General features: G+C 49.1%; 13 protein-coding genes across 13 annotated transcripts; 4 read left to right on the forward strand and 9 right to left on the reverse strand.

The window, feature by feature from the left end:
* Positions 1-1,006: 1,006 nt before the first annotated feature.
* Positions 1,007-2,083, reverse strand: AO090005000097 (SDR family NAD(P)-dependent oxidoreductase; the record flags this gene model as incomplete). The annotated part of the gene is made up of 4 exons (XM_023234271.1): positions 1,007-1,224; positions 1,293-1,764; positions 1,830-1,933; positions 2,002-2,083. 4 exons carry the CDS (start codon positions 2,081-2,083, stop codon positions 1,007-1,009), a joined length of 876 nt encoding a protein of 291 aa, XP_023088807.1.
* Positions 2,084-4,754: 2,671 nt separating this feature from the next.
* AO090005000096 (alpha/beta hydrolase) lies at positions 4,755-5,528 on the forward strand (the record flags this gene model as incomplete). Its single annotated transcript, XM_001817160.1, has 1 exon — positions 4,755-5,528. One exon carries the CDS (start codon positions 4,755-4,757, stop codon positions 5,526-5,528), a length of 774 nt encoding a protein of 257 aa, XP_001817212.1.
* Positions 5,529-6,633: 1,105 nt separating this feature from the next.
* AO090005000095 (uncharacterized protein) lies at positions 6,634-7,611 on the reverse strand (the record flags this gene model as incomplete). Its single annotated transcript, XM_023234272.1, has 2 exons — positions 6,634-6,985; positions 7,391-7,611. The coding sequence occupies 2 exons, from the start codon at positions 7,609-7,611 to the stop codon at positions 6,634-6,636; spliced, it is 573 nt and encodes a 190-aa protein (XP_023088806.1).
* Positions 7,612-8,407: 796 nt separating this feature from the next.
* Positions 8,408-8,871, reverse strand: AO090005000094 (uncharacterized protein; the record flags this gene model as incomplete). The annotated part of the gene is made up of 2 exons (XM_023234273.1): positions 8,408-8,415; positions 8,529-8,871. 2 exons carry the CDS (start codon positions 8,869-8,871, stop codon positions 8,408-8,410), a joined length of 351 nt encoding a protein of 116 aa, XP_023088805.1.
* A 1,296-nt stretch (positions 8,872-10,167) lies between these two features.
* AO090005000093 (putative protein kinase C substrate) lies at positions 10,168-12,105 on the reverse strand (the record flags this gene model as incomplete). The annotated part of the gene is made up of 3 exons (XM_001817157.3): positions 10,168-10,820; positions 10,872-11,819; positions 11,994-12,105. 3 exons carry the CDS (start codon positions 12,103-12,105, stop codon positions 10,168-10,170), a joined length of 1,713 nt encoding a protein of 570 aa, XP_001817209.3.
* Positions 12,106-12,345: 240 nt separating this feature from the next.
* AO090005000092 (uncharacterized protein) lies at positions 12,346-13,333 on the forward strand (the record flags this gene model as incomplete). Its single annotated transcript, XM_001817156.3, has 2 exons — positions 12,346-12,365; positions 12,430-13,333. 2 exons carry the CDS (start codon positions 12,346-12,348, stop codon positions 13,331-13,333), a joined length of 924 nt encoding a protein of 307 aa, XP_001817208.1.
* Positions 13,334-13,403: 70 nt separating this feature from the next.
* AO090005000091 (mitochondrial 54S ribosomal mL50 protein) lies at positions 13,404-15,024 on the reverse strand (the record flags this gene model as incomplete). Its single annotated transcript, XM_023234274.1, has 4 exons — positions 13,404-13,431; positions 13,576-13,847; positions 13,911-14,349; positions 14,459-15,024. 4 exons carry the CDS (start codon positions 15,022-15,024, stop codon positions 13,404-13,406), a joined length of 1,305 nt encoding a protein of 434 aa, XP_023088804.1.
* A 177-nt stretch (positions 15,025-15,201) lies between these two features.
* Positions 15,202-16,443, reverse strand: AO090005000090 (uncharacterized protein; the record flags this gene model as incomplete). The annotated part of the gene is made up of 1 exon (XM_001817154.1): positions 15,202-16,443. The coding sequence occupies one exon, from the start codon at positions 16,441-16,443 to the stop codon at positions 15,202-15,204; it is 1,242 nt and encodes a 413-aa protein (XP_001817206.1).
* A 772-nt stretch (positions 16,444-17,215) lies between these two features.
* Positions 17,216-17,800, reverse strand: AO090005000089 (uncharacterized protein; the record flags this gene model as incomplete). The annotated part of the gene is made up of 1 exon (XM_001817153.3): positions 17,216-17,800. The coding sequence occupies one exon, from the start codon at positions 17,798-17,800 to the stop codon at positions 17,216-17,218; it is 585 nt and encodes a 194-aa protein (XP_001817205.3).
* A 2,067-nt stretch (positions 17,801-19,867) lies between these two features.
* On the forward strand, positions 19,868-21,152 carry AO090005000086 (3-deoxy-7-phosphoheptulonate synthase; the record flags this gene model as incomplete). Its single annotated transcript, XM_001817152.3, has 3 exons — positions 19,868-19,910; positions 19,975-20,030; positions 20,157-21,152. The coding sequence occupies 3 exons, from the start codon at positions 19,868-19,870 to the stop codon at positions 21,150-21,152; spliced, it is 1,095 nt and encodes a 364-aa protein (XP_001817204.1).
* A 627-nt stretch (positions 21,153-21,779) lies between these two features.
* AO090005000085 (cytochrome c oxidase assembly protein COX14) lies at positions 21,780-22,686 on the reverse strand (the record flags this gene model as incomplete). Its single annotated transcript, XM_001817151.1, has 2 exons — positions 21,780-22,258; positions 22,389-22,686. The coding sequence occupies 2 exons, from the start codon at positions 22,684-22,686 to the stop codon at positions 21,780-21,782; spliced, it is 777 nt and encodes a 258-aa protein (XP_001817203.1).
* A 377-nt stretch (positions 22,687-23,063) lies between these two features.
* Positions 23,064-23,534, forward strand: AO090005000084 (uncharacterized protein; the record flags this gene model as incomplete). Its single annotated transcript, XM_001817150.3, has 1 exon — positions 23,064-23,534. One exon carries the CDS (start codon positions 23,064-23,066, stop codon positions 23,532-23,534), a length of 471 nt encoding a protein of 156 aa, XP_001817202.3.
* A 991-nt stretch (positions 23,535-24,525) lies between these two features.
* AO090005000083 (putative hexokinase) lies at positions 24,526-26,169 on the reverse strand (the record flags this gene model as incomplete). Its single annotated transcript, XM_001817149.3, has 1 exon — positions 24,526-26,169. The coding sequence occupies one exon, from the start codon at positions 26,167-26,169 to the stop codon at positions 24,526-24,528; it is 1,644 nt and encodes a 547-aa protein (XP_001817201.1).
* Between the last annotated feature and the right edge of the window lie 1,740 nt (positions 26,170-27,909).

Raw genomic sequence — 27,909 nt, forward strand, 5'->3', positions numbered from 1 at the left:
TATAAATGATGGTGATGATGAGGGCTTTATCTTTTACTTCTCGGCTTACTTTTTGAACATACTTTTTTGCTTCTGAAGATTTCTTTCGTGCTGAGTAGTGCTTATTTGCTTGTTCTTTGAGTGTAGGTGTGTGTAGAGGATGTTAGTATGTTCTTTTGCCGGTGTAGTTTTGTCTTATATGAAATTTGAGTGCGTATGTGCTAGGTTTTCAGTGGCAGTGGAATCAAACAGTGCTTGCTATGTATTTGGTCAGTGATGCAAAGGTAGACTCTCGGATGTAATGCAACGCGATCAACGAGTTATAAATAAATTCTGCTAAAGAGGCCTGTTACCCTGGTAAAAGTTTTATGCCTGTAGGCGCAGAAATCAGGACTTACCTGAAATCATCTCAACTATGGTGTCTAAGGTTTAAAACCTGTAATTAGAATGGATTCAGGACCAAGTTCAAAGCTTGAGGGAAGAACCAGGGTAGCTTCGCCTCGAAATATTTTACATTCTACAATTCCGTCTCAAAGTCAGAATCTACTTAGTTTTGTGGATATTGGAAAGACTCAAGAAGGGGGTCTAATATGGTACACTATGCTTATTGTTCTAGAAATTTACCCGAGTATTAAACCTCTTGGGAAGAGAACTTCTGTAAGAAACTTCTTCGTCACTTATTCTAGCATCATTGCCTTTATTATGATCCGGATCCTTGCACCGATAAATATGATCACTCTTCAGCTAGGCTCAGTTAAGGCTACCCATACTCTCTATTGAAGCGCTCATCTGCGGGTTGGGTGACATTGAGCTCATTTATTTACCAATGATACTGGAATCTACCCAGATATCTCCTTCAATAGCTGATCAACCACGGGACTCGACGTTTTAGTTAGGCAAATTAAGGCTGTCCTGAAAAGCTATTATCATGCTAATAATTATCTATAACATAGCAAATCGAATCAACCAGCCTCTCAATTTCATAATCTACCACCAAACTGATATATATCCAATTCTATGCTCTAATCTAATAGGTAGCAGGCGTAACACTCAGCCGACCCCCATCCGTAAGCACACAGTTGCCATTACAGTAGGCCCCCGCGCGCGACGCCAAATACAAAAGCGGTCCCATAATATCCTCCGGCGTTCCCGCTCGTTCAGCAGGAATCTGGTCCAGAGGAAACGCCCCCTCCTCAGTAGGATTCTTCCCCTGATACAAATCAGTCGTCAGATCAGTCGGGAACACTACCATCTTCGTCAATACTCTGCCCATTTTAACTTCGCTATTAGAAAAAGGAAAAGGAGTCTCTTACACCCAGGACAAAGAACATTCGCCCGAATCCGATACGGCACCAAATAAGTTGCCAGTACCTTCATCATCATTGTCGTGGCAGCCTTGCTTGTGCTGTAGGCAAACCCAGCCGAGATGCGCCGGTTGAAGCTCCCGATACTGCTCGTTGCAATCACCTGGCTGCGTCCGTTGCTGTAACTGCCGTTCTTATTCCCTGCGTCTAGCAGGCCTAGAAATGCAATGGTGGTGTAGAACACCGCAGTGCAGTTCACGTGAAACGTGTTGGTGAAATCCTGCATTGGGATGTTGTATAGCGTTTCTTGGAGCTCGGCGATGCTTGATCCGGGCGGGACGCTGCCGGATGGGCCGGCGATACCGGAGTTGGCGATGAGGAGATTGATATAGCCGGTGTCTGCTTCTATGCGGGCGACTGCGGCTTTGAGAGATGACTGGTCAGTTACGTCGCATTGGATTGGGATTACGATGTCTCTGTCCTAAGGATGAAGTTAGAAGCGCTGCATGGATGGATGCTTAGGGTTTTGGGAGCGGGGGAGTTAACCAGTTCTGAGGCCACTTGGTCTAGGATGGGTTTTCTTCGTCCGAGAATGTATACTTTCTTTGCGCCGTTGGTGGCTAATGCTTTGGTCATGAAGAGACCGAGGCCTTGGTGGAGATTTCTGTGAGTTCTCGCTTGATCAGGGCATAGAGTAGTATTCCTGTGGTTAGCTTACCACTGCCACCACCGGTCACTACAGCCACGATACCGGATACGTCGAAGAGGTTTGCTGCTGAGATACTAGTAGATGTGGCCATGATGGGAAATTTGACTGAAGTAGATGGATGGTTGAGGGAGCAAACGGCCCATTGTTCCCACGTTGGACAAGATGATTTTTATATATAGGTGCTTCTACTATATATTCTACACAGGTAGTATAGGAACTGGCGTCGCCCGGCCGGAGACTCCTTCCATTTCGAACCAATATCGACTCTCCCAAGCTTCGCCAAGGGAAATAGACAACGGTAACATCAGCAGATGCAGCCTCATGAAGGTAACGAACTAAAGTCGATCAGTTGGTTGAATTGTGGTATAGACCAATGCATGGACGTCGCTTGCAAACCCAGGGGTATCCAGGACGGAGGATGTTGAGGTGGTGGTGATGTTTAACCAACCAATACATGACGCTTGTAGCCTGGAAAATTATATAGCTTCTATAATAGGTGAATGGTCTCTTCCGGCGTCGGCTTATCGGGTTCACTCCGGAGTCTCCTGCTTCTTTTGGGCGACGTGAGCGGGGCTTCAAGAATCACGGATGGGAGCACAGATCCATAACCCATGTCAACTAACACGAAGACAATATCAACACGTTCCATACTGAAAGTGTTAGGTCGCAACAAGAGAATGGTCATATACTTTGGGGATGTACGGCTTTCCGTCATCAACACGTCAAATATGACTAAGTTAAGCCGGTCTGTTCACCTCGAATGTGATGAGTTCGTCCAGGACCTAGAATAAATACTGACACAGCGACTCACAAACCTTAGCGCTGCACTATTCGAACTCTTTTACGAAGAATTAGTATCGATATTAGTGGTGATCCATTCCGCAAGTACCTACTCAATAGTTGTCAAGAAGAGTTTGAATGTGGTTAAAAGGTTAACCTTTCTCCTAAGTCTGAATGCAAGACTGACAAGGCCGCGATGATATCGGATGGGTATTACAATTTGTTTCCACATTCAACGAACTTCAGAGCCAAGAGGAACAGAACACTGGCCTCAGAACGCATCAGACCCTAATACTGTTTGTTACCTTGCATCAGATGAGCAAACAGAGGAATCTAATGGACAATTGTGCGACAATTCAATATAAAGAGGCGTTTTACCAACAATATCAAGCGCTGTTTGAGTTACATATCTAATGCTTTGAAAGGCCCCCGAATTGATCACATGACTGCTACTCGACTCGGAATGCACGGTCTACCAGGACATCATAAATCTTCATTCCTATGGAGAGGTACGAATAACAAGCCGTATGTAGGCGTGTATCGTGGTTGTTACGTCTTGATGGTTTCAGAGCCCGGAATGATCAATAGTTGGCATATCCGGGGTCGAATTTGAGGGTCGAAAGGACACTACACAGATATTCCAATATAAAAGACCCCATGCTAACCCCTGAAAGTTTATACCACGTCATCTACGATTCCCTGAGAAATGGCTAAGTCTAGTCTCGCAAACCCTGACTCGCAAATTTGCGCGATAGGGTCCACGTCGCCGGAAACCCGAGTAGACAAGGATGGGTATCCAACATTCTCCAGCAACGCAGCGACAACCTCGAAGGTGCAATCTGCAAGTTCTTCGCGAATACCGCTCGATTGATATCACTTCACAAGCCAGAACTCATACCCAGCTCAACTAAGAAAACAACTAAACTTCGTGCAATAATAAACATAAGCTACTACTAGCGACGAGCGACGATATTTAGCTGTGGGCATAGTACTCCATATTAGGGCTTGGAGTCTTGAGCTAATGGGTTAACTTTCTTGGCTGCACGTTCCGGAGTGAAACTCATGCATTAGTATATACAGTAGCCTCAAGTACCATGAGATTACATGTTACATTCTTCTTAGGGTCAGGTTCTCCATTCCAAATATGAGCCGCATCATAGTAATTGAAGACGGTATATAGGTAGTAATTTCACTGGGCCAAGGTGGATGACCACAACGTTTCTCAACATCTGACTTCAATTTGGATTCACGGGTGATACCCGGGATTTACACAGTAGAAGCCAGTAGATCTAAGCACCAATAATATCTGTGTCTGCCTACCAATGCCCCCAACATATCTTTTGTGGCTTTGAGAAGCGTGGCACTAAATGGCCTAGCGAGGGATTTAAATCGTCCCGACTTATTTGGACGCCCGGGCCTTCGATGAAGAATCCGAGCGCCTCCTCCACTTGGATTGTATGTATTTGAGCCTCGGACCTCTATATTTAAGGTATACATAATAACCCAATAGTGGTTATATTTGTCTTTTGTTGTATTGATGCCCTGTAGTAGATCTACAAACTCTAATTATTCCAAACTATATAGACTACCGTAGCGGGTATACTTCTTGGTATATTTCGAAACAAAGAATCTGACCTCATCCTGGCATTCCCTCCCAGCCTAATGCACCTAATCAATGGGACAAAGACCGACGGTCACACTAGTCTTAGCGACTGCACTAAGGGTGTATTTCTATTACATTTTCTCCTTAGTGGACCTCCGATCACGTCTCGTGGGGAGCTGTTGAGATCAGCCTTGCCATGATTCCAGGAACATGAGGCAACGTAAATAATGAGACTCCGTACCCCAAGTTTCCAACCCCATAACGCCTCATTCTCCACAACCTATTTACCATATAACCTCATTCCGAAGCCCCTCTGCTTCAGTTATTCTTGGTTGCTCTCTTTCTCCAGCCCTAAACGTCATCAGTACCCTGATACAAAATGCCCAATTCCAACCCTGTCATCGTCATACTCCACGGCGCCTGGCACACCCCAGCCCACTACGCCGAATTCACCTCCGCCCTCAAGTCCAAGGGCCACGAAGTCCATATCCCCCGCCTACCCTCCATGAGCGACACCCGTCCCCCAAACGCAGATCTTCACACAGACACAGATTTCATCCGCAGCTACGTGAAAAGCCTAGTCGAAGCCGGCCAGGGGGTAGTCGTATTCATGCACTCCTACGGCGGCCAAGTAGGCACCAACGCCCTGGTGGGTCTAGGCGCCGAGACCCGGAAGCAACAGGGCCAAACCGGCGGTGTCGTCCTGTTAATCTACATGTCCGGCTTCGCAGTCACGGAGAACACGTCCATGATGAGCGTCGTGAAGCAATTCGGACATGAGGATCTGATCCCGCTTGCATTTGACATCGCCGAGGATTACAGTACTGTGAGCCGGGACCCGAAGAACCTGATTATTGGGCCTGGCCGGTCCGACGAGGAGACTGATGCTTATGTTGCTGCTATGCTGCGGTGGAATGGGAAGACTATGTATCAGGATGTGGAGCGGTGTGCTTGGAGGGAGATTCCGGTGGCGTATATCTATGCTACCGAGGATATGAATGTGCCGTTTGATTATCAGAAGTGGTTTGTGGAGACGATGCGGGAGGATGGTAGAGAGGTTGAGACTTTTGAGGTTCAGACTGGGCATTGTCCTACTTTTACCAAGTTTGAGGAGGTGGCGACGATTGTGGATGGTGTTGTCAGTAAGCTTTGAAGAGTTTAGGAAGTCTGACCAAGGGTTCTTATAGTGGTGGAATCAATGTTAGCAATAGGAATGCACGTTCGCTAATGGTTGATATCCTAGAGTATTCCTTTACTTAGATTGATATCCACCATTAGCGCAGTTTGATACAGAAGTACTTAGCAGACACTTTATTGATCCGGAATACACCATAAATTGGGATAAACTGTTCCATCTTGACTAGATTCTGACATATATCCAAGGGGTGAGGCGTAATTATAACCCCAGGCTGATTGTAATAGTGTAAACGACTCAACGTGTTTTTCAACCGACATATCGTTTTCCAATTGTGTCAAGGATTTATTCCAAGTCCACAAAGGGGGAGGAATTGCTGCTACACAGGGCCTAAGAGTTTACTTATTTGACATCAAAATCTACAGTAAGCCTCCAGAAGGCGATTGTGAGGAGATAATAGTCAGTAAATAAACTAGTCAGTTGACCACTATTGCAGATGTCAAAAACTGATTTTGACCCCTCTTGGACGTCTGGGGCCGGCATATCGTCTCAGGCTAGGAGGAATAAATCCTCTATCTTCTAATAGAATGATATAGCGTACCGCCAGCTCTACGAACCAGGTTATACAATCCAGGGAATTTACTATTTCTTTTTATTATACATTATATTAGATACTAGACCTGGGTCTTTTGCTCGGAGTTCTTGGGTTCTTTCTTCCTCAGATTCAGCCCCTTCATCAGCTATGGGTCCATCAGGAGCTCGAGGGCTGTTGGGCGATCTTCGGGATTCCACTGTAAGGCTAATCGCAACCACCGCAAAAAGCCCTCTACATCCTCGCCTTGAATGTTGACAGCTAGTTTCTCAAGGGTTCGGTCAGGAACGGGGACCAAGTTTTTCCATTTACCAGGCTCATCCCAGAATACCGAGCTCAGCTCTCTCTTTTGGAGAAACTCCTGTGGCGGAGGGCCGAGTAACGCAACCAGTTCAGCAACGTGGACTCCGTCATCAAAGATGCCGTCCCTGGTTTCACCTCTGATGAGGGTTTGAGAGCTGACAATATCCCAGGCCTTGAGAGATATGATGAGAAACTGATCAATTCATAAACAGGATAAGCCTAGCGGCATCAAGCACTTACGATCATGGCCACGTTCCAGATGTCTACCTTGTAGTCCCAGTTTGATTTCAAGATAACTTCAGGGGCACGGTAATAGTCTGGCATGATATCTCCAATATTTTCCTCGTCGCCAAATCGGGCTTCTCCAAAATCACCTAGCAATGGGAGTCCGTCTCCTGCAGGAAAGCGCGACGTTGTATAGACAGTCCGGTCTTTGAGGATCTTCCTTGCTGCAGGAACCTTTATTTCACGTTCTTCAAAATCCGCAAGTGCCGATGATGAAGGCGTGGGAAGAAGTAGGTTTTTTAACTGGATGTCTTTTTCGACTTTAGTTCCATCGTTCCATGCATTAGATGGGGCACTGGAGAAGGCAAACAGTACCGGTATGGATAAGGCGAGCCACAGAATGCAGGAAGTCCAAGACCCCAAGAAGTTGTCGGATGGCAGGTTTCATGCTTTCGAGGGTCATTGTCCGGCCAGGGATATGTCGCAACAACTCATTCGCATTCATCCCAAGTGGTTCGTGAACTAGACAAATGTGACGGCCGCTGGGGCCCTGCACGTAAAAGTAACCGAGCATTTTTCGAATGAACTTCCTGCCAGGATGATCCGTCTCAATGGAGTCAATGTGCTTGTAAACATTGAGTTCATGCTCCCTTTCTTGACCCAACACGTAGATTTTCAGTACGACATATGTAGAGTCACTAGATCCTCAGGGCTTAGAATGGCTCAACCTGCCGCAGATGGTTTTCTAAATTGAACTTACACCAAGTCACGGGCAAACCAAACGGTCGAGGTTACTCCATAGCCTAACTTGGCTAGCACTTGGTACCTGTCGTTGAAAACCTCTCCTTGTTGGACCGGATAGTATTTTTCGGGAGAATACGTTGGCAATGTTTCCTCTTCAATCTTTGACGATGCGTCGAGTAACTCGAACCCCGAAGTCGGAAACTCTCGTGGGGTAGATGTCCATTTCGATGAGAGCATGGCTGTTCTGTGGAGTGACCTTGCGCGCCGATAGGGAATTAGTGGGCGATAGGACGAAGAGCGTGGCCGGGCCAATGTTCGGATGAAGGGAGGGAAACAAGTGCTCCAAGGACTTCGCTTCATTATGAGAATCTATCTCGGAGAATCATACTTTGGACGCTTCTCAGTCCAACCAACGGCCGAGGACTTGGGTGATTCATCTTTCCGCAGTTGTGAAGGTTATCCACGGGCGGTAATTTGCAAGGTTGGCGGAGGATCGACTTAAGCGCCGTCCATTAACTATATAATCTGAGGGAGAGGCATATGGAGTGAAGAGGCTACAGTGCAAAGCTACAGGCGGATTTATTTATACTTGATACGGAGGCCTATGCAGTTACGCGCCTGGGACTATCAACCAGATCCAGTGTCTCGACAGTATACCGCAATGCTTTTATCATTCCAGATTTGCTGAAGCCAGATCTGTATTAGAAATTAGTTAACTTGATTGAATATAGGATATTGTTCTGCATGCGAATGGAAACTGAAAGGTTATATAACCCGTATCAACCACAATCGTTGCTATCTCGTCTTCCATGGTGAGACTCCGAAATATGATAGTTTGAAAGGGTTCTAAGAACCGAGCTCAGTCAGATCTGGTCCAACAAGGAGTGATTAGTTTCCTGACTGTACCCCTCACGTAGGGTTTCGAGAAGGTTAAAATAATCACATACTGTACCGGATTGAGTGCCACAAGAGAGGATTTGTTTTGAACCTTACCTCCGGCTAGGCCAAAGCAGTGTAAGATTCCGCAACGCAATTACCGATCTAGATGTCAACCCATTCATCGTAAATACTTGATTGGACATTCATTAATAAGCATACACTGAAGTTATATACTGCTATCTATGCCTTGCATTTTCCTGTGAAACAAAACCCACAGTCCTCACGGCCCTGGCCCCTGCTCGCATCCAGGGCACCGCTTCCATCCTTGGTTTTCGCGCAGCATTTGCCATCCATATTCTTGCTGTGTATGTACAAAGTTAGTCTACTGGAAGTCATCAGGGGGCAATTGATGTCTGACCAGCTGTGGAAACTGTTCATCGGACCGAGACGCTGGCCCGAGCATTTGTCCTCATTCTTTCTCTGGCCGGAACAGCCCTTCCGCGCTTCAAGCATGTTCAATGCGTGTGCGGACCGATCTTGGCTGTATGCTTCCGGATTGGGGATCGCAAGAGCTGTCATGGAGAGCAGCACCATGATAGAGGCGTATGAAATCTTCATGGTGGTTTGAAATGGGAAATTCGATAGAGTAGGGTTTTTAGCTAGAGAAAGCCTTTGGTTGTCTTCTTTGGCGAGGGGGGGGGGATGGGACGAAAGATTTTGGTGGCTTATATAGCTCTGGCAGGCTGGGACTGATCAGCGAGATCCATAGGAGTACGTATCTGCAATTCTGCATACTCCGTAGGTCCACGACGATTGGACAATCATTTACAGGACTTAAGCTTTTGGGGGAGCTATCGATCTCAGCCCCACTCTGGCAACCCAATTCTATTCAATCATATACGGGGCGCATATCAATAGGAGGTTGATCACCTCGGAAAACTCTTTTCTTAGCCATTGATTGGTTTTGCTTGGGCAAGTCTATCGAAATGTGTTTGTACAGAGTACACGGTAGGTCAGCCGGGCGATCATATCTAACCCCCTATTATCACTGAGGGTGTCTCCCATATTGATGTTTTGATCGTTGTCGACTTTTGCTTCTTGAATCGCTGTATGCTGGAGGCAGGACAACACTCGATGAGCGCAGCTGGATACCCCCCATAAGCTCCGTAAAATTGACTGCGAGACGCTGGGCTGGCTTTACCCACCGAATCTGGGATATTGGAAACACATCTGCATAATCTTGGCATGCAAGGCCATTCCATTTGTGGGGCAGTGTCGTCCTGATGGAACTTGTCGAACAAGGGGCTCCGATTCATACAGAGATGCTCACGACGTCGGCCTCAAACACCTTACTCAACGATCTCCGAGAAAATTGTGCATTATCAAGATATACAATTGTTCTTGCAAGTTGATCTTCTTTTAGCTCTCTCTAATTTCATTGCAGGAGCTTTATTGCTTTCTTCAAACATTCGCTCAACAACCGGATCCCAGTAACTGTAGCCTTGTAAATTAGCCCGAGTCAACCCTATTATTCTTCTTCCTTGACCATTTAGCGCTTGAGTCTTCTAGCTTCGGCAAATCAATGGATGCTTTGCTGATTCTACTACTATATATGAAGATATAACGAGCCACACTCGGTCCAATAGAAAGCCCAAGATAGCTAGACCAAGAAAAGAAGTTTGACAACAGAAACAGAAGTGTCACTCCTCTAGAAGCATTCCATTAAAGCTACCTCGCTCACGCTATCTCTCTATCTATTTAGCCTTGCCCAGTAATCTGTTCAGGGCATGCAGAGATCTATTCAAGGAATACAAAGCGACAAGGAGTGGGCTCGACGAGAGGGCTAAAACAGGAAAGGAAAGACAAGAATGCTTGGAGAAACTCGGTATATATATGCAGAACTAGCATGTCACATCACAGTTCGTCCTTGCGGCCCGAGGCTGCATGGACGTCTTCCTCTCCTCCTGGGCACACGGCAGGGGTGTTGACGAGCATCGAATAGACACACTTTTCGTCTTCTGCAATCTTCAGGATCTCGTTCTCCTCACCACACTGCAAGACGACACTCGTGGACCGAGCAGGACCGTTCCAGCAGGTCTGTCCCTTGGCGTACTCAAGAGATATTCTCTCCTCGGGGACGATCTCACCGGACTCGTTGAGCTGATCAATAGTGACAGATCCGATGCGAACGAAGTTGCCCATGCGGGCTGTTGATCCACCCTTCTTCGGGATCTGTTTAGTCTGATCCAAGAAGCAGTGTTCGTATGTATACTCTCCGGCATCCTTCTGGATACAGACACCTTTAAGAGCACGGAAGATGGATCCCACACCGTAGTCCGTATCAAGGTCCTCCTTGTGATCCTTTACCTGGTTCTTCAAATCTTCGATGGACTTGCGGACTGCATCGACGGCGTCACGGGCCTCAGTCACTGCCTTGGACTCGGAGGCGGAGCCCTCGTCTTTCGTAGGTAGGATGCCGTTCTGCTCGAGGAAACCACGGATGGCAAGAGCCTTGTCCTCAATAAAATTTACAAGAGAGGGAGGAAGATAGGCTGCCAGCTGATAGACTAAATTACAGTTAGTCTCCACAATCGAAATCCTACAAGCAAAATACATACCAAGATTAGCTTCACATCCATCCTCTTCATTCTCCCATTGCTCCCAGTTGACACCAGACTTGTCATCGTCAGGCTTAACAATCTCATCCAGATCACGATCACGGGCAGCGTTCTCCAGGCCTTCAGAGGTACCTCTGGCAGCATATTCCTCCCAGCTACGCACAGCGCGCTTGACACCCTCGTCGTTGAAGTTCGGATTATACTCGACCTTGAACTTGGAGAGAATCTCCTCTAGCTCCTTGATGCGAGAGCGAGTCTCATCCCTCTCCTTACGGACCTCAGCCAAGGCGGTTCGGAGCTCTTCAACCCGGCCCTTGGCCACCTGAGCAAGCACATTGACCTTGCCTGCCTTCTTACCCGTCACCACCTTGCTCCGCTCCTGCTTCTCAATCTCCTCCAGGTCAGCTTCCAAATCCTTGAGCTTGATCTCCTGGCCCTGGATTTGGATCTCCAGTCTGTTGATGTTCTCCTCGACCTCCTTCTGTTGCCTTCCAGCGTCAGTAAGAAGCTCCTTCTTCTTCTTCAACGCAGTCGTCATCGACTTCTGTCTCTTCTCCTCCTTCTTCCGCCACTCCTTGCCAATCTCTTTGCACTTGTCCTCGCACTTTGTGCCTCCGACGCGAGCCCACTCGTCACTTCCATCACAGCATAGATCATAGTCACAGATCCCATCGTTGACCCGCTGGAAGGGTACATAAGAAGGCTTGTGGCCCTTATTCTTGCAGTAAAACCCGGGCAGAGACAGCGTCAGATCGAGGTCATTACTCCCAGGACGATCAGCGACCGTCAACGGCGAATTACGGGACAGATGAGCGCAGGCCGAAGTGCCGGGCTCATCACTACCATCCGGACAATCGCAGTAGTCATCATTAACGGCGGAAAAGGGGATTTTGATAGCCGGGTGCGAAATGCAGGTAAATGTGTCGGTGTCCTTGTAGAACTTCGCGACTAATCAATCAAACACACTACCATGTTAGCCCCGTATATCCGAGATAATCCAGTAAAAGGCAACAAAAACACAACAGTAACCCCCAGACAATACGCTACCACGACAAAAACAGCAATCCCAATCCAAACAACAATTCAACAACCCAAGAAAACAATAAAAGAACACCAACTCACATTCGGGCCCAACACCCCGAGGACGTGCGGAGCCGTCATTACTCGCCGCAACCACGGCGGTCGAGCATGCTGCCAAGCTCACGAAGAACAGCAATCCCTGAGGCAGTATCATGATGGGAGCATTGAGCTTCTTATCGCGCCAATGCGGGTGAACCGAACAAACGTCGTATACAAATGCGGAGAGAGCTTCTGGCCACCTTTAGCTTGTATGCGATTCTAGACTAAACTAAATCTGGGGCGGATCCTCTCTTAGTCAGCCGCCGTTATCAAAGTGGCGAAATTGCCGATAAATGTTCATTCTAAGACCGCATTTCAACATCTGGATTTCTTCTATAGTGAACTGTGAGGAAAGATGGGTAATGACGGTGGAAGGTGCGTATACCGCTTTCATTCGTTTGTGTATGCATATGAAGAAATATTAACAGCTTTATCATAGTATCCCCACCCGCCGCGAGCTCGTCCGCGAGGCTGCGCGCGCCCCCAGCACCGCTCAAGTGAAAGAAGCCCAGCGCGAACTCCAGGAACACTACTGGAAGACATGTCCACTGTCACACAAGCCGCTAATGCGACCGATTGTGGCTGACTGCGTCGGGAACATGTATAACAAAGACGCGATTCTCAAATTCCTCCTTCCCGGCGAAGAAATCGAAGGAATCAGTTCCAAAGCCGACTGCGAAGAGATCCTCTGTGGACGAGTGAAGGGGCTCCGGGACGTGGTCGAGCTGAAATTCGAGATTGACACCGAACAAAGCCAACACCCCTCGACTAAGCTCGACAAGCAAGAAGGTTGGATCTGTCCGGTCACTGCTAAGCAGCTCGGGCCGAATGTCAAGGCCGTCTATCTTGTGCCTTGCGGTCATGTATTCTCCGAAGAGGCGGTGCGCCAGCTGAAAGGCGATAAGTGTCTGCAGTGCAATGAGTCGTATACGGAGGAGAATGTCATTCCTATTTTACCGACGAAAAGCGAGGATAAGCAGCAGCTTATGGCGCGGGCGCAGAAATTGGCTGAGCAGGGGTTGACGCATTCGCTTAAGAAGGCGCCAGGGTCTAAGAAGCGCAAGAAGCAGGCTAATGGGGATTCTGCTGAGACCGAGGGTGCGAGCCGCAGCAATACGTCTACCCCTAAGCCTAGTGCGTCAAATGGCATTAAGCATGCGGCGACGGCGATGCTGACTGCTCGGGTTCTGGAGGAGGAGAATGAGAAGAAGAAGCGACGGAAGATGATGGGTCTGAATGAGAACCTGGATAGTCTTTTCACGAAGGACTCCAAAGACGGCAAAATGAATAACGCCGATTTTATGACTAGAGGCTTTACTCTTCCTGCGGGCTCTAGGAAGTGATTCGTTTTAGCGCAATTGTCTCGACGGCGTATGGGTTTGCTTTGGCTGCTTATATCGGCTACTGGACCGGTTAATGTTGATATCTTTTACATTTTTGGCTAGATAAGAATTGTACATGTATAGTTACATTAGTAACATGAGATAAACTAAGGTTTTCATTTCTATAGTACAAAATATCCTGCAATTAACATGCTACAAGAACAGTGACTAAACAATGGGCTCAGGTCGGATCGGCAACCTACTCAATAAGCCCTCTGGAACGAAGCTCAGCCTCGATGACCTTCTTCCGGCCCAACTCCTCGTCCCTATCCATTGGCTTCTGTTTCTTGGTGAAGACTTTGACGTTGGGCAGGTTTTGGAGACCTTGGCTGTTGGCCAGGTAATCTGCCAGCTTCTTAGGCTTGGGGTTAAGAACCGACTGGACGTATTCAACTACCTGTCCGACCGTGGCAACCGAGTGAACGACAGGATCCGGGAGGTAATGGCCGCTCAGCTGAGAGAACCGCTTCAGGAACTATAGCACGGGCAAGTTAACAACTGCGCAACGCAACTAGCTAGGATAGATAGAAGCACTTACAGCAAACTTCGTAGCAGGGTCGCTCAATGAGAGAGACAGGAAGCCCTTGTCCCGAACATCGGCGTATCCGAAGAAGGGAACGTTCGAATCATTCACCTCCGCAACGAGGTCCTCCCACTTTGACTCATCAACGGCCTCCTCGACCTCCTCCGCTGTCTCTTCCGCAACGGCAGACTCGGGCTGACCGCCGATCTGTTCGAAGATATAAACGAGAGCCTTCTCGGCTTCCTTGCTAGGATAGACCACGGCCTGTTTCCACTCGCCGGGCTGGATCTTGCACTTCCAGAGCATCTTGAAAACTGATTTATCGTGCTCGACGACATCGCAGACCTTCGACAAAGGCTTGTTCAGACTGTGCATCAGGCTAACTTCGACTGCCGCTTGGTGGGCGGCTAACGACAGTTGGCCCTTCTTGGTGACTTTCTTCTTGAGCATAAACCTACATGACAGTTAGTCAGGATCTGCCTGTATTCCTTCCCCATTGACCGGCATAAACAGCTTGACTTGGTTATGACCCTAAGGTCTCCAAAAACGATAGAAAAACGTACGATTCATAAGCGTCGGCCTCAGAGGGAGGCAAGTCGGACCACCTGCCCAAGTGACCCACACGCTGAAGTCCTTCCCATGTAGTTGCAGGCTCATACGCCTCAGCGGAAGCGAGCTCCGCTTCATTCTCGACCTGAGTCTGTTCTGAGGTCTGGGCGAGATTCTCCGGCTCCTCCTCCTGCCTAGCAGGCTGGTCTTTCTTGAATTTCCGTTCCAGAACACCTTCTCCACCGTAGGGATCCTTCAGGCCGGGCGGGTTGTCTGTACCCCAAATCTTGCGGCGCACTCGTTCGGTGATCGGGGTTGCGTTGGACGCATTGCGCAGGAATTGCCGGGCGACCAATGGGCGTGGGCGTGCTTCTTGTCTACAAACTGAGCAGACGTAGAGAGTCCGAGAGCCCTGGAGGGACGATACCTCCAGGTTTAACAACCGCAATGAAGGACGCATGGCTGTGGTGTGACACGAATTGCGGACTTCAGCCACCTTTAGAAAAGTTTCATGATTCCCGTTCGGAGGTTCATCCAGGCACCCCGTCACGTGAGTTGTAGTCCGGGCTTGGCATCGCATGGCTAGTATTCAACATTAGGATTACACGAAAAATAAAGAGATAAAATATTGGTTTTATGGATTACGTAGTATGGTGGTGTGCGTGCTTTTATATATACCTTGAAACTGTCATTCTATATGTACATGCATATACGCTCGCTCATAGCATATTAAAGTTGGCCATTAATTTTTACAAGTTTACTCCCGAACAAACATACCAGCCATTCCCATACCGGTTCCAATGCACATGCTGACAACACCGACTTCCTGGCCGGTACGCTCCATCTCGGGCAGGAGAGTGGCGAGCTGTCTAGCTCCAGTGGCACCGAGCGGGTGACCGATGGCAATAGCACCACCCTTAGGGTTGACCTTGGCCTCGTCAATACCCAACTTGCGGATAGAGTAGAGCGCCTGGGAGGCAAAAGCCTCGTTGATCTCCCAGATGTTAACATCGGAGACGCTCATGTCGAGCTGCTGAAGAAGCTTGGGAATAGCAACAGCAGGTCCAACACCCATCTCATCGGGAGCACAACCAGCAACAGCGGTGCCGACCCAGCGGCCCTTGATGGAGGATGTCAGTCCGAGTTCGGTCGCGGTGGAACGACGCATGAGCAGTGCAGCGGCAGCACCGTCGCTGACCTGCGAGCTGTTTCCGGCGGTGCTAGCACCAGTCGGGGAGAAGGCTGGCTTCAGACTGGCCATCTTCTCGACGGAGATGTTGGGGCGGACACCATCATCCTTTGTGGCGGTGATTTCCTTCGGGGGCGCATCGGGGTTTTCAGGGTCAAAGGAGAGGGTCTTCACGGGCACGATTTCGGAGTCGAACAGACCAGCGTTCTGCGCAGCAGTAGCCTTCTTGTGCGACTCGGCGGCAAATACGTCCTGGTCCTCCCTCGAGATACCGTAACGAGAAGCAACGTTTTCGGAGGTAATACCCATAGGCATGATGCAGTCCCGAGAGTCCTTCGACGGCGACTCCTTGAGCTCGGGCCACAGCACGGTGGGGATAGCGCGAAATCCGTAATTCCGGGTCATGGACTCCATTCCTCCACCGACACCAATGTTGAGAGCGCCTGCCCGGATTCCGTTGCCGATCGCGGTAATAGCAGCTAGACCGGACGAACATTGTCTGTTGATTGTGTGGAAGGGAACCGTGTGGGGGAAGCCTGCGTGAATCTGAGCCATACGGCCAGCCTTTGCACCGCCGAGCTCTTGGAGAACGGAGCCGATAGCGACTTCCTCAATCAGGGCTGGGTCGAGTTTGGGGTTCGCTTCAAGGGTCGCCTTGAGGACATTGGCGAGGAGTTCTTCGGGGTAGGCATCTTTGAAACCGCCTTTCTTCGCACGAGTGACGGGGGTACGCAGTGAGGAAAGGATGACAATGTCATTGGGGGACTTCTGGAGGACCTGGCGGAGGCCCCGGGGAATTGGAGATGCCATAATGATAGACTGTAGTGGGTTTCAACGCGCACAACAAGCTGAATTCCGGGGAAACAAGAAATAGAAGAACATTTATATGAATGAAGGATGGGTTGCCGGACAAAATTCCGGGAGCGGGCCCTCTAAGAGTGGACATGGCCCTTGAGAGCTTGCCATCAACTGCCGGCAACGAAGATCGGCTAAGGCTTCTTCCGCCGAGGTTGGGGAAGAAAAAGTGTGGAGATCCGATCTTATCATTTGGAGTCGGCCACCTTAATGCTAATAGGAATCTCCCTGGGAACATGGCCTCCGTACACGCGGTTTGTCCACCCTCGGGCCATTAGTATCTGCGCGACAAACACAGTGTTTACCAGCTCAACCAAAGCTGATTATCATGCAGGTGCTACATAAAGCCTCGTCGTAGCTGATCGCGAGAATGCGTCAGTTCCGTACGTCGGATAGAGTCGCTTAGGTCAGCCGCTTCGGAACGACTTGTCGGAAGATGGGTATTCCACTTGACTGGGTCTCTTTTTTACCCAGATTACCAGCACATCACATCCAGACTTCATGGTTTTCTCCATTTCTGAAATAAACTTCGTTATACACAAGCCCATTGCCACCTTAATAGTAAATTGGACAAAGTCAACCCCACCTTCCCGAACGCCTTGAAAACGACTTCATGTACGATGGATCTCATTACCCACTCGATAACTCCGTTCCAATCCTGGTATCTACAACGTAATAATGTACAGGTGACGGTGATCGTGATAATTGTGGTGAATCGTAAGACATATCAGGCACGAATGATATGACTATAGTGGCCTGGCACCTTGCACCGGCACTTTTCGCAGTCGGCTCGGTAACCCATAGAGATAGTGATTTTCTTCTTATTTGACGCGCTCTTTGACTTGGGATCCTGCAGCATACCTCTCGCACTGTCCATTGGCGGCATGGTCTCCTGCATGTTGGGCGAGCTCCGCTCCGTCCCTAACCATGTGGAGGGAGAAAATGAAGCAGGGCGAGACGGGTTGTAGGTCATATCCACGTCACTCGTAGTGTCTTTAATGCTTCTCATCGCATCTTCACCATCACTGACTGGGCTGGGGAGGCGCTGGGCATCCGAGTAACATGGGGTTGCGTCGTGAGAAGTCGGGTGACATGTAGACAACGTCGAACCATGGTCGCTCGTCGTTGGGGGAAGATATCCATACGCGGAAGTTGCAGCATGCCGCTCACTGATGGTCAGATACTGATTAAGTAGACTGTGAGGGATTGGCGATGGCTGGATATCCTCATTGCCGCGCGCACTAGTTGGCCATGGGTAATGGGTGCGATCACCGATCGACGGCAGCATATCTCTATCGTAGTCTATATCCATTGCCGAATTGGAAGCGTGACAATGCGCTGCCTGGTGGGGCAGCTCCCCCTTACTATGTGTCAAGCCGGCATGCACGTGCTTTCTATGGCCGTCATTACCATCGTCATCATCTGAGGACTCCACGGGTGTCAACGTAGATAAACCTAACTCAGCGATAGCTCTGGTAGCTTCGGTAAATGTTGGCTTCTGGGAACAGTGCGGGGACGTGCGGAGAGCTAGAGAACGGTGCTTCTACATACTCAGATGTCAGTGGCAGAGTCATGGAAGTGAGAACAAGGGTTGCTAGATAAACAAACCTTTCTCTCGGGGATGGCGCTCCTGTCAAGATCGGCAAGCTCTTCATGGTCCCTTGGACGTTTGGACGAGAAACCGAACATGACCTTTAGCGGTCTAATCCGTGACAGAGAAGTAAATGTAATGGTGTTGACCACGTTGGATGCAGGGCCATTCAGCTCCGATGACCAAAGCCAAAGGTGATGGCAGGCTGGAGGAGACTCTAACGAATAGAGTCTCCGGCAATAATGGTGATTACTCAAGAAAAGTATGTTACTGAGTCATGCCCGATATCTCGCTAAGTCGTAGGGTAAACAACACATGGAAAAGATAGATACTAGGAAGTGGAGGGTGAGAACGGATGCAGTTCTGGCGATACTCTCAGTTACACCTGCATCGGACCCGAACCTTTTAGCGTTGACGGGTAGCCCCCAATTAGGGAAAGCGGCCCACCCCATATTTAGCCATAATTATCCTCAGACAATAACTAAGGTACGTAGTGGGGGGAACAACATGTGGAGTGCTTGATTATCCCCTTCACTGTAAGTAGTATTTGCTGTAACTTTGTTTTCTCTTCTCTCTTTCTCCTGATTGAATTTGTCAAAAAAATTCATAATTGTAAGGACAGATCATTCAATAGACAATGCAAGGGGCTGGCTTTTCTTTACTCCGATTTACGTGAATGAAGAGAATACATATATATCCAATGTGCATGAATGACAGCAATGGAGGCGCTTACCCAATGGGGTTACCGGGACATCAGGCATCCAATGAGTACGAGTGGCTGGACCAGCTTGCTAATGCTGGGGTTATGATTAGTCTCAACCTCGTAAACTGTGTACACAAGACTGCAGCAGACATAGGCTGTTCACTTTGCGGTGTATCCCCAGAAGTATTCTTTGGTATGTACTATCACAAGTGAAACTTGAACTGTAAGGAGAGACAGCGGTGTAGTACTACTATCTTCCGCTATAATCAACATACTTTTGTATGAGTGCGCCAGGTTTTGATCGGTGTTTTATATATATATTGAATCGCTCAGCAAGCTGTCATTCGGGGAAAGTAGGTCGGTTCCGATGATATAGGATAAAAGAATGATTCGGATCTGCTAAGCACCAACCATGTCCGATAAAAGGGTAGTATCTATGTTGCTCTAAGCGATTTGTTAAACCCTAGGTGGTACTTAGCTTAGTGTAAGTACGTATCTGGTCCCAGTTGAATGTAAGTAGATGCATCAGCTGTGTATGCCCCTCGGAAGTGACGGAGTTCCTGGCCAATTACTTCGATGATTTCCTTTGAAGGGACTAACCCAGATTATAGAAATAAATTCCTGTGAGACGGCAGTAAATCTGACTGTGTTTGCATACTGTGTACAGAACCGTATATACAACCTCTTTCAGGCATACTAGTTGCCCGGTCCCAGTATTTCTGGGAGAAAAGACGGGCGTGGGCGTATTGGTATTTATCAGACCGACCGGACTGGCCGGTATTGCAAGGCTGTGAGTGGTCAACCTAAAATTTTTCAGTGTGTGTGAATCATTGGCGGCCCCACTCGGTACGCAATTTTACTATTCAAGGCGATCACCATCGTCGATTTTGATCGCAACTTCTGCATGCAATTGACCTTCTAACTATCACTCGTCTTCGGAGTATTCTGACTATAAAGGATCTGCCAATCCTCCCAATTCCTTAGTCGATTGTTGCCTTTCTAATACTTTGTCGACTGCTATTGTACTCCAAACCTCCTCCCCCTCTTTCTTTTTCTTCTTCAAACTTCCCCCCGCTACAAACACAATGCCCCTCGTTAACACAACAGAGGTCAATGAGGACACTCGTGGTAAGTAATCATTACTCTTCGAAGTTCGCATCCTGTCGAACGATATGATTCTCATCTCGACTAGTCCTTGGATACGATCCATTGCTGTCCCCTCAGTACCTTCAGTCCGAGATCCCAGCTGTGAGTCACCCCACTTCTCTGCCGAGGCACACACCTTCACTAGGGCTGAAGATACTTCTTGCTCGGAGAAGGTGGATGGCACGATACAAAGATTTTGCAGGCTAATACTAATGGGTTCAAATGTAGCCTGCAGAAGCCACTGCCACTGTCCGCTCGGGCCGTAACCAAGCCGTTGAGATTATTGAGCAGCGCGATGACCGTCTGCTGGTGATGGTCGGCCCCTGCTCCATCCATGACCCTGCCACCGCTCTGGAATATGCCACCCGTCTCAAGGAGCTCGCTGGGAAGCTCTCCTCCGACCTTTGCATCATCATGCGCGCTTATTTGGAGAAGCCCCGCACCACAGTGGGATGGAAGGGTCTGATTAACGACCCGGATATTGACGAATCCTACAACATCAACAAGGGTCTGCGCATCTCACGTAAGCTCTACGCCGATCTGACCAGCATGGGCATGCCAATTGCCAGTGAGATGCTCGATACCATCTCTCCCCAGTACCTTGCGGATCTCATCTCACTCGGCGCCATCGGTGCCCGTACGACCGAGTCCCAATTGCACCGTGAGCTGGCCTCCGGTCTGAGTTTCCCCATTGGCTACAAGAACGGCACGGACGGCAACCTCGTCGTCGCCATTGATGCTATTGGTGCTGCCGCTCACCCCCACCGTTTCCTCGGTGTCACTAAGCAGGGTCTCGCGGCCATCACCAAGACCTCCGGTAACGAGCACGGTTTCGTGATCTTGCGTGGAGGCAGCAAGGGTACCAACTATGACCGGGAGAGCATCCGTCAGGCTCGCGAAGCCCTGCGTAGCAAGAAGCAGCGTGAGGTGCTCATGGTCGACTGCTCCCACGGCAACTCCAACAAGAACCACCGCAACCAGCCCCTGGTCGCCAAGGAAGTCGCCGACCAGATGCGCGAGGGCCAGGATGCTATTGTTGGTGTCATGATCGAGTCCAACATTCATGAGGGCAACCAGAAGGTCCCTGCCGAGGGCCCGAAGGGCCTTAAGAAGGGTGTCAGCATCACGGATGCCTGCATTGACTGGGAGACCACCGTCACCGTGTTGGAGGATCTCGCCGATGCCGTCCGCGCTAGACGTGCCGCCAAGGCATCCAGCGCCTGATTCAAGTTGGATTGAGTAGTGTTGGTTCAAAGAAGCATTGCCCTTATTTGTCTTTGGAGACGGTTTCGTTTAAGATACCAGAGCTGTAGTGCTTTTTTCCTCTTCTTCTTTCGGCTTCTTGGTGGCTTTCCAGCATTCTAACAATCTTTCTTGGACAGTCGATGCGATCGATCTGGAACACAGTAGAGAATAATGTGTGTAAAAGTTTTATCCAATTCTGTTATGTTGAATGAATCTTGGTTTCGAGCGGCATCTGGGGGAGTTCCTGTCCAAACAGAGACAATCATGTTGTGATCCAATCTTATTCACACTCGCACCTGTAGATTCGCACCCCATGCTCTAAGTTTTTTTTCATATCTTGGGCCGAAACCTATAACCAAGATATCATGACGGAAAGTATATGTACACAATATGAGAGGACCCAGTATTACATCGGCTCAAAACACACCTAACAGACGCCATAAGCCCAAATCGGTGGAATACAAGGAGAAGGGAAAAGAGACCAAATGCCATGCAACAGCAACACAAAGAAAACGGGAAAGAGAAAAAGCCCAGTCGGAACATCATCGAGAACGACCCCACCTCATCCTCACATCATCAATACTTTACAATCTCACCTCTCACATCTTACCGACCGGTGAGCCAGCTCTTCCAGCTCTTCGAGGTCTGCTTTGCAGCGGTCTCCGCATTCTCCGCCAGAGCATCCAACTGACCCGGTTGCTGCACAGCAGCAGGGACAGCCGCAGCGGCCTTTGCCTCCTCCGCAGCCTTTGCATTCAGCGCCTCCAGCACCCCCGGCTTGTTATTCTCCGCTGCACCCTCCACCTTCGAGGCAGCATCCTCCGAGCTCAACCCTTCGAACAAATACCGCTTGAACTTATTCCAGGGCCGTTGCGCCTTCTCCTCCTGTTTCTTCTGTTCGTAGATCTCGCCGATCTTCTCGTTCTTGAGCAATTCCAACTGTGCCGGTGTGGCGGTTCCGCTGGCAAACGCCGTCTTCGCATCCTGCAACGTCTGCAATTCCTTCTCGATCCACAGCGCCCGTTGACGACGATTATATAGCGTAAGAGACACCATCGAGTAGACCGTTAACGCTCCACAGATACCTACACAAGGGAACAATTAGCCACATCCATCCTACTTCAAGGACAACACAGCACAACACTGCCCTGCCATAACATGGCATAATCACATAACCACCGAAGGAATCAGAAACCCGGAAAGACAAGTACTAACCCGAAGCAGCAATAAGCGTATAAACCATAGTCTTATGCGCTTTGTTGGCGAACCGTCTCCCAAAATCGATCATGGTATCCACGCGTGAAGTCGACTGCGCCATCCGGGCCGCCCTAGCCTGGGCCCGCAACCGCTCGACCTTCTCTTTCGGCGTCTCTTGACGACCACCGTTGCCGGATCCCTGCGACTGAGCGTTCGCCATGAAGCCGGGGAGCTTGTAGGGGGCGGCACCGGGCTTGGAATGCGCGTAGGGGCCTGTGGCCGTGAAACGGGTTGCGTCTGCGGCGGATCGGGACATGGCGTGATGTTTTGTTTTTTTTTGTCTTTTTCTTCTGGTGTGTCGGAAGGAGAGGAGAGGCGGAGGGGTGTATGAGGGGGTGTTTGGGGATCGGGACACACCGAGTTAGTTGAGAGGAGTTAGAGCATTCAATTCGATTAGGTGTAATTGTTGCGTGAGGATCTTCCGGGAAATTTTCATCCGTAGTTGGACTGGCTGAAAGGAGTCTAGGCGGGAAGCGCGGGCGGCCAATCGGTTTGGAGTGATTGTACGGCGGGATATCTGACATCTTACTTACTACTTACTACCTACTAGTCCTGATATATAATTTACTGGGATTTAAACCACAGAGATAATACTCTCGTATCAAGGATAGCAGGAAAACAAAGGAGAGGAAAATGTCCTACAACACCCCCGACCTCTCCTCCGTCCTAGCAACCCTCTCAGCATTATCCAACCAATCCCAACCCCAAGCTCAAGCTCATCCACAACATCAACAACCATATACCACCAACAAGAACACCCAAAATGTTTCAGAAGATGACACAGACACCTATGAACCTTCCGAAACAATCAACCCCCTAACACCATCCCCAAACATCCCCCATCCCAAACCCCAAGCACATCCCCAGCACCCAAAACCACCCACCTTCCACCTCCCAGACACCTCCACAATCACGACCTGGCCCCCAGCTCTGAAAAGCATTATGCGCACCCTCTCTACCAACGAAGATCTGCAGCGGAAAATCCGGTTCCTGATTCAGCGCCAGCATGATCATGAACGGCAGTGGTGGGCGGGGAGGGAGGCGCTGGTGAGAAAGCAGAAGGCTAGGGTGGAGAAGAAGAAGGAGTTGGATGCTGTTTTGTGAGTTTCCCTTTCTTCTATCTCTTTTCTTCCAACTTTGGTTAATTTTTTTTTTTTATTTTTATTTTTATTATTATTATTTTTTTTTTTTTTTACTTCTTGGTTTTGTTGAGTGATTGTCTACGTTGGTGGCTAATGGGTTTGTAGAAGGTCTGTGGGCGCGCCGGTTGATGAGAAGGAGATTTCGGTAGGTTTCACTCTTTCTTTCATTCTTTTTTTTTTTTTTTTTTTTTTTTTTTTTTTGCCTGGGTTAGGTGGAGAGGTGTTTGGTATGCTTTCTCTGACTAAGAGCTAATGAGTACAGACGGCCGAAGAAGACCGCGCTGAGTTGACCAACTACGATCTGAAGGTCTACAAGGCGTCGAAGCAGATGGCCGATGCCATGACGGGGGAGCTGCGGACATTGCAGATTCCCTTTTTCAGTATTAAGCAGAGTCTAGTCTTGGACTCGGCGGGGTCGGCTCATCTTCCTGGGATCGGGAGGGATGAACTGGCGGTTCTACGACGGAGGATGTTGGAGTTGTTGCAGGATTTTTGTAAGGAGTGATTGGCATGTCCTGGGTCCTTCGGAGAAAGAGGAATAGGTCATGCGCTGGATTTATGATTATGGATATGATTATGTACACCGATTGTCTCTATCCTCGGCCCCCCGGCCAAACCGTCTATTCCGTTCGCCTAAGGATCATGCTCAGCTCCTGAATCTTCCAAGCCATACATATATGCAATTAGCGAATCCCATGAGCACACAATGCGTCGACCACGCCGTGTTACAAAGATACAACCAAACAAGCCAGATGCCCGAACCCCGAAGCCAACCCAAACGCGCAAAAAATGAAGTGAAAGAATTATGAGGTAACCATAACACCGGATGATGCAATATGAACGCCGTGCGAGGCTCAACAGACCATCAACAACACACATACGACGACAAATAGATGACTGTGGTGTCTTGTTTCCCTGGGAGACTGAAAAAGCGATTATATCTCCCCTGCAATTCACGCCGATGTCTTTTCGGCCACAGCGACCGCAACGGCAACAGCAGCACCAAGGATCCCACTTTCAGGCGCCGGGTCGAGGCGGACGGATGGACTGGGTGTCGCTTCCAGGGTGCCCTTCGAAGCATTCGTCTCCTGCAACAGCTGATTGATGTAGCCCTGGCAGCGATCCCGGAAGCCAGGGTACTTATTGATGACACTGCCATCGCATGCAATTGTCAAGCTCTGGGAATGTTCGCTCTCGACCACAGTCACCTCTTGCGTCTCCTTGATCGACGATGTTGCAGAGGCGGTCACTTCGGGGAACTCGGCTTCGTTGCGCAAACTCCACATGCTGTGGATGGCTGTTGCCAGGTATCCCGCGGAGCGGTTGGAAACGATCTCACAGACACGACGTAAGAACTTGAGATCATCCACAGTCGGGGCCCGGTGGAACGTGTGCTCCTTCTGGAGGAGAGCCGCAGACGAAGAAAATGACGATGACGTATCGGCCTCAATGGCTGCGACGATGCTCGTGTCGAACGAATAGGCGTCGCGCATCGAGCGGGGCAGTTCACCTCCAAACAGCTGTGCGGTCTCCACGGCTTCCACGATGATCAGTCGAAGAATTTCGCCGAGGTAGCGCCCCGTGATCATGTATTCTAATGGTTGATAGTCGGGCCGAAGATGCGTACGGTTGATCACATCGTCCCATCGGCTCATCGGCAAAACCTTGCCACCAAACATGCTCAGCTCGCTATTGATAATGACGTGCTTGGCGTAGTCAAACCAGCCTACGGGTCTGGTGCCAAACTTGGTCAATCCGATCGCATGCACGGGGAAATGAATCGCCATATTGGTTCCCGTTCCGAGAATCAAGGACATGCGGGTCTTGGGGTCCACGTAAGCGCGAGAAAGAAGAGTAGCTGAGCTGTCGTTTACAATGGCACCCATTTGGAGGTTCAAACTACGTTTGCGACATGACTGGACAATCAAATCTCCTAGCTCCTGTCCCACGGTACCATTCGAGCACAGAAACCCCTTGCCCATCTGAATCACTAAACCACTGTTGATGGACGTCTGTTCCACCGGGAATGACCATGACAAGCCCATGGACAATGGCGCGAGTTCTCGACCGTACTGTGCGCCGACCTCGGAGAGCATCGAATCGATCTTCTCCGCCATCCAGTCAAAGAATAAGGTTCCCTCCAAAAGCTTCACCTGCTCGTCAATTGGGGACGAGTTGACCCGCAGAATCTCCATGTCGCCGTTTCCACGAAGCTCAATCAAAGCCACACGGAAGGTAGAACCTCCTACGTCGAGGGCTAGGAAGGTTCCCTTCTCCGTTCCTGATGGTAGCGCATGGTTGTAGGACGGTAGCATGCTCACCGGACTAGACTGCAGACAAATGCGAAGCTGTTCACGAATCTTTTCGGACATCATGGCCATGTTCTGCAGGGACAGTGGGGCTGTGAACACATGGTCGATCTCGTCAGCAAGGTCATCGAGGGTACGACGGCGCCAAGATGCCCTGTGGAATGATTTCCTTTTGCCGGAGGAATCCCGGAAAAGTGATGGAAACAATAGCATAGCTTCTAGTGCGGCGACGACGTTTGAAAAGAGCTCCTGCATCCTATGCAGGACCTTGGTGAGGGAAGCCGACATGGTCCGTTCAAGTAGGTCGTTGAGTGACCGCCTTGTCCAAGTGGCAAAGATTAATGGTGACAAGTGAATTCAGATGCAATTAAGAGAGACGAGCGGGGCTTAAATGTTTAAGTGAAGTCCAAGATGAAATGAGCTCATAGGTGTATGCATCTGCCGAAGGGACCACTTGCGACAACAAGGGGTAATTATAGCGGAAGTTATGCACTCTCGGACGGGCTCCCGGAAAGTAGCAATTCACTGGCGATAGTGAATGAGAGACCTCAACGATGGTGATGGAGCCGAGTTGCAATGTATGAGACGTGAGGTAACACCGGTGAGAAAATAAAAAAGCAACAATCCCTCGTCAAGCTGTAGTGGAGACCGTCAGGAAAGCGAGTGAGAGACCCAGTGAGAGGGGTTAAATAAATAAATAAAAAATAAAAAAGTGAAAAAAGCTATTAAGTTTGTGAAATAATGAGAAAGGGTTGAAAATAGTGGTGCCAGAGGAGACTGCAATTCCTAAAATCTCTCCACCGAGCTAGTAGTCAATGGGGCAAAAGCAAGACACTTATGCCGTAGTTGCACGAAGCGTTAAGGTGGTGGTGGTGGTGCTTGTTTTTGATTCCCCGTTGTAGTAGTATCGCCAGTAAGTAGTAGTATTAAGTAGAGTGGTAATGGTCAACGGAGGGTGACGGGACCATAACCATAGGCACTTCAAGCATGGATCAACGCGTGTCCATTCCTGGAAGGATCCAACAGAATGAATGGGTCACTAACCCTTCAAGGAATGATGGATGGGGGGGAAACGATAAAAAAGGTAAGGGTTTAGGTTTTCAAAGTGGAAAGGACAAACAACGGGGTGAATAAAGAGAGAACGAGTCAACAACAACCCGACTACAAGAGGGGGAACAGAGGGAGATTTGATTCTTTGATTGATTCACGCAGAAAGGAAAAGAGATGCGCCGGAGAGACAGACTGACTCCGTAATGTACGGTAGCGGTGGGAAAACCTTCCAACCCAGGGGGGATGTATTGCTGGTTCGGTATCGTCATAACCGTATGCGATTCCCACCCCAACCAATATGACCATGGGTGGAGATCCAGTTCGATTGCTACCCTGAAAGACATCTCGACTACTAATTCACGACGTAAAGGGGATCTAATAAAGGAACATCCAATGCCATGGCTCAGTGACCCATTTGAGTAGAACATCAAGTGGCACCTTTTTAACCCGCTAGAATTGATCGAGGAATATTAACCTGGAATCATGACATCAATCAAACACGCAATAAATCCTCTGATCCGCTACCAGGATATAATATAAAAACGTGATAGATCTGGCGCTTGAAAGATTAAGATAAATTACTGATTCTTATCTCTCTGTACTGTCCTTACCTCGGATAACAATCTGCGGGGAATAAATCCTGCTATCCTATCCTCCCGTTCGTCAGGATGATCGCCCTCCCAATTGTATACTTAAGCATAAACGGATGTTGACAACTGCCGGGTTCCCTCATCTCGCGGACGAACAATGGATTGCCCATCGAATGGGATCTTGGAACCACTCTACCTGCATGGGCCCTACCACGTTGTGCCGCGACCAGAGTTACATTCAGGTTTCAACACCCATGATCTGGTTAGTGTAATAGATTTCCACTGCTCAAATGTGTAACTGTACTGGTAAAAGACGGTACGCCGTTACGGCAATACCGGTTCTACCCTAATGTGCAATCCTTCCCACCTGCGTGGAATCGTCTGCTAG

The sequence above is a fragment of the Aspergillus oryzae genome, chromosome 1 (assembly GCF_000184455.2).
Source record: "Aspergillus oryzae RIB40 DNA, chromosome 1".
NCBI lineage: Eukaryota > Fungi > Ascomycota > Eurotiomycetes > Eurotiales > Aspergillaceae > Aspergillus > Aspergillus oryzae.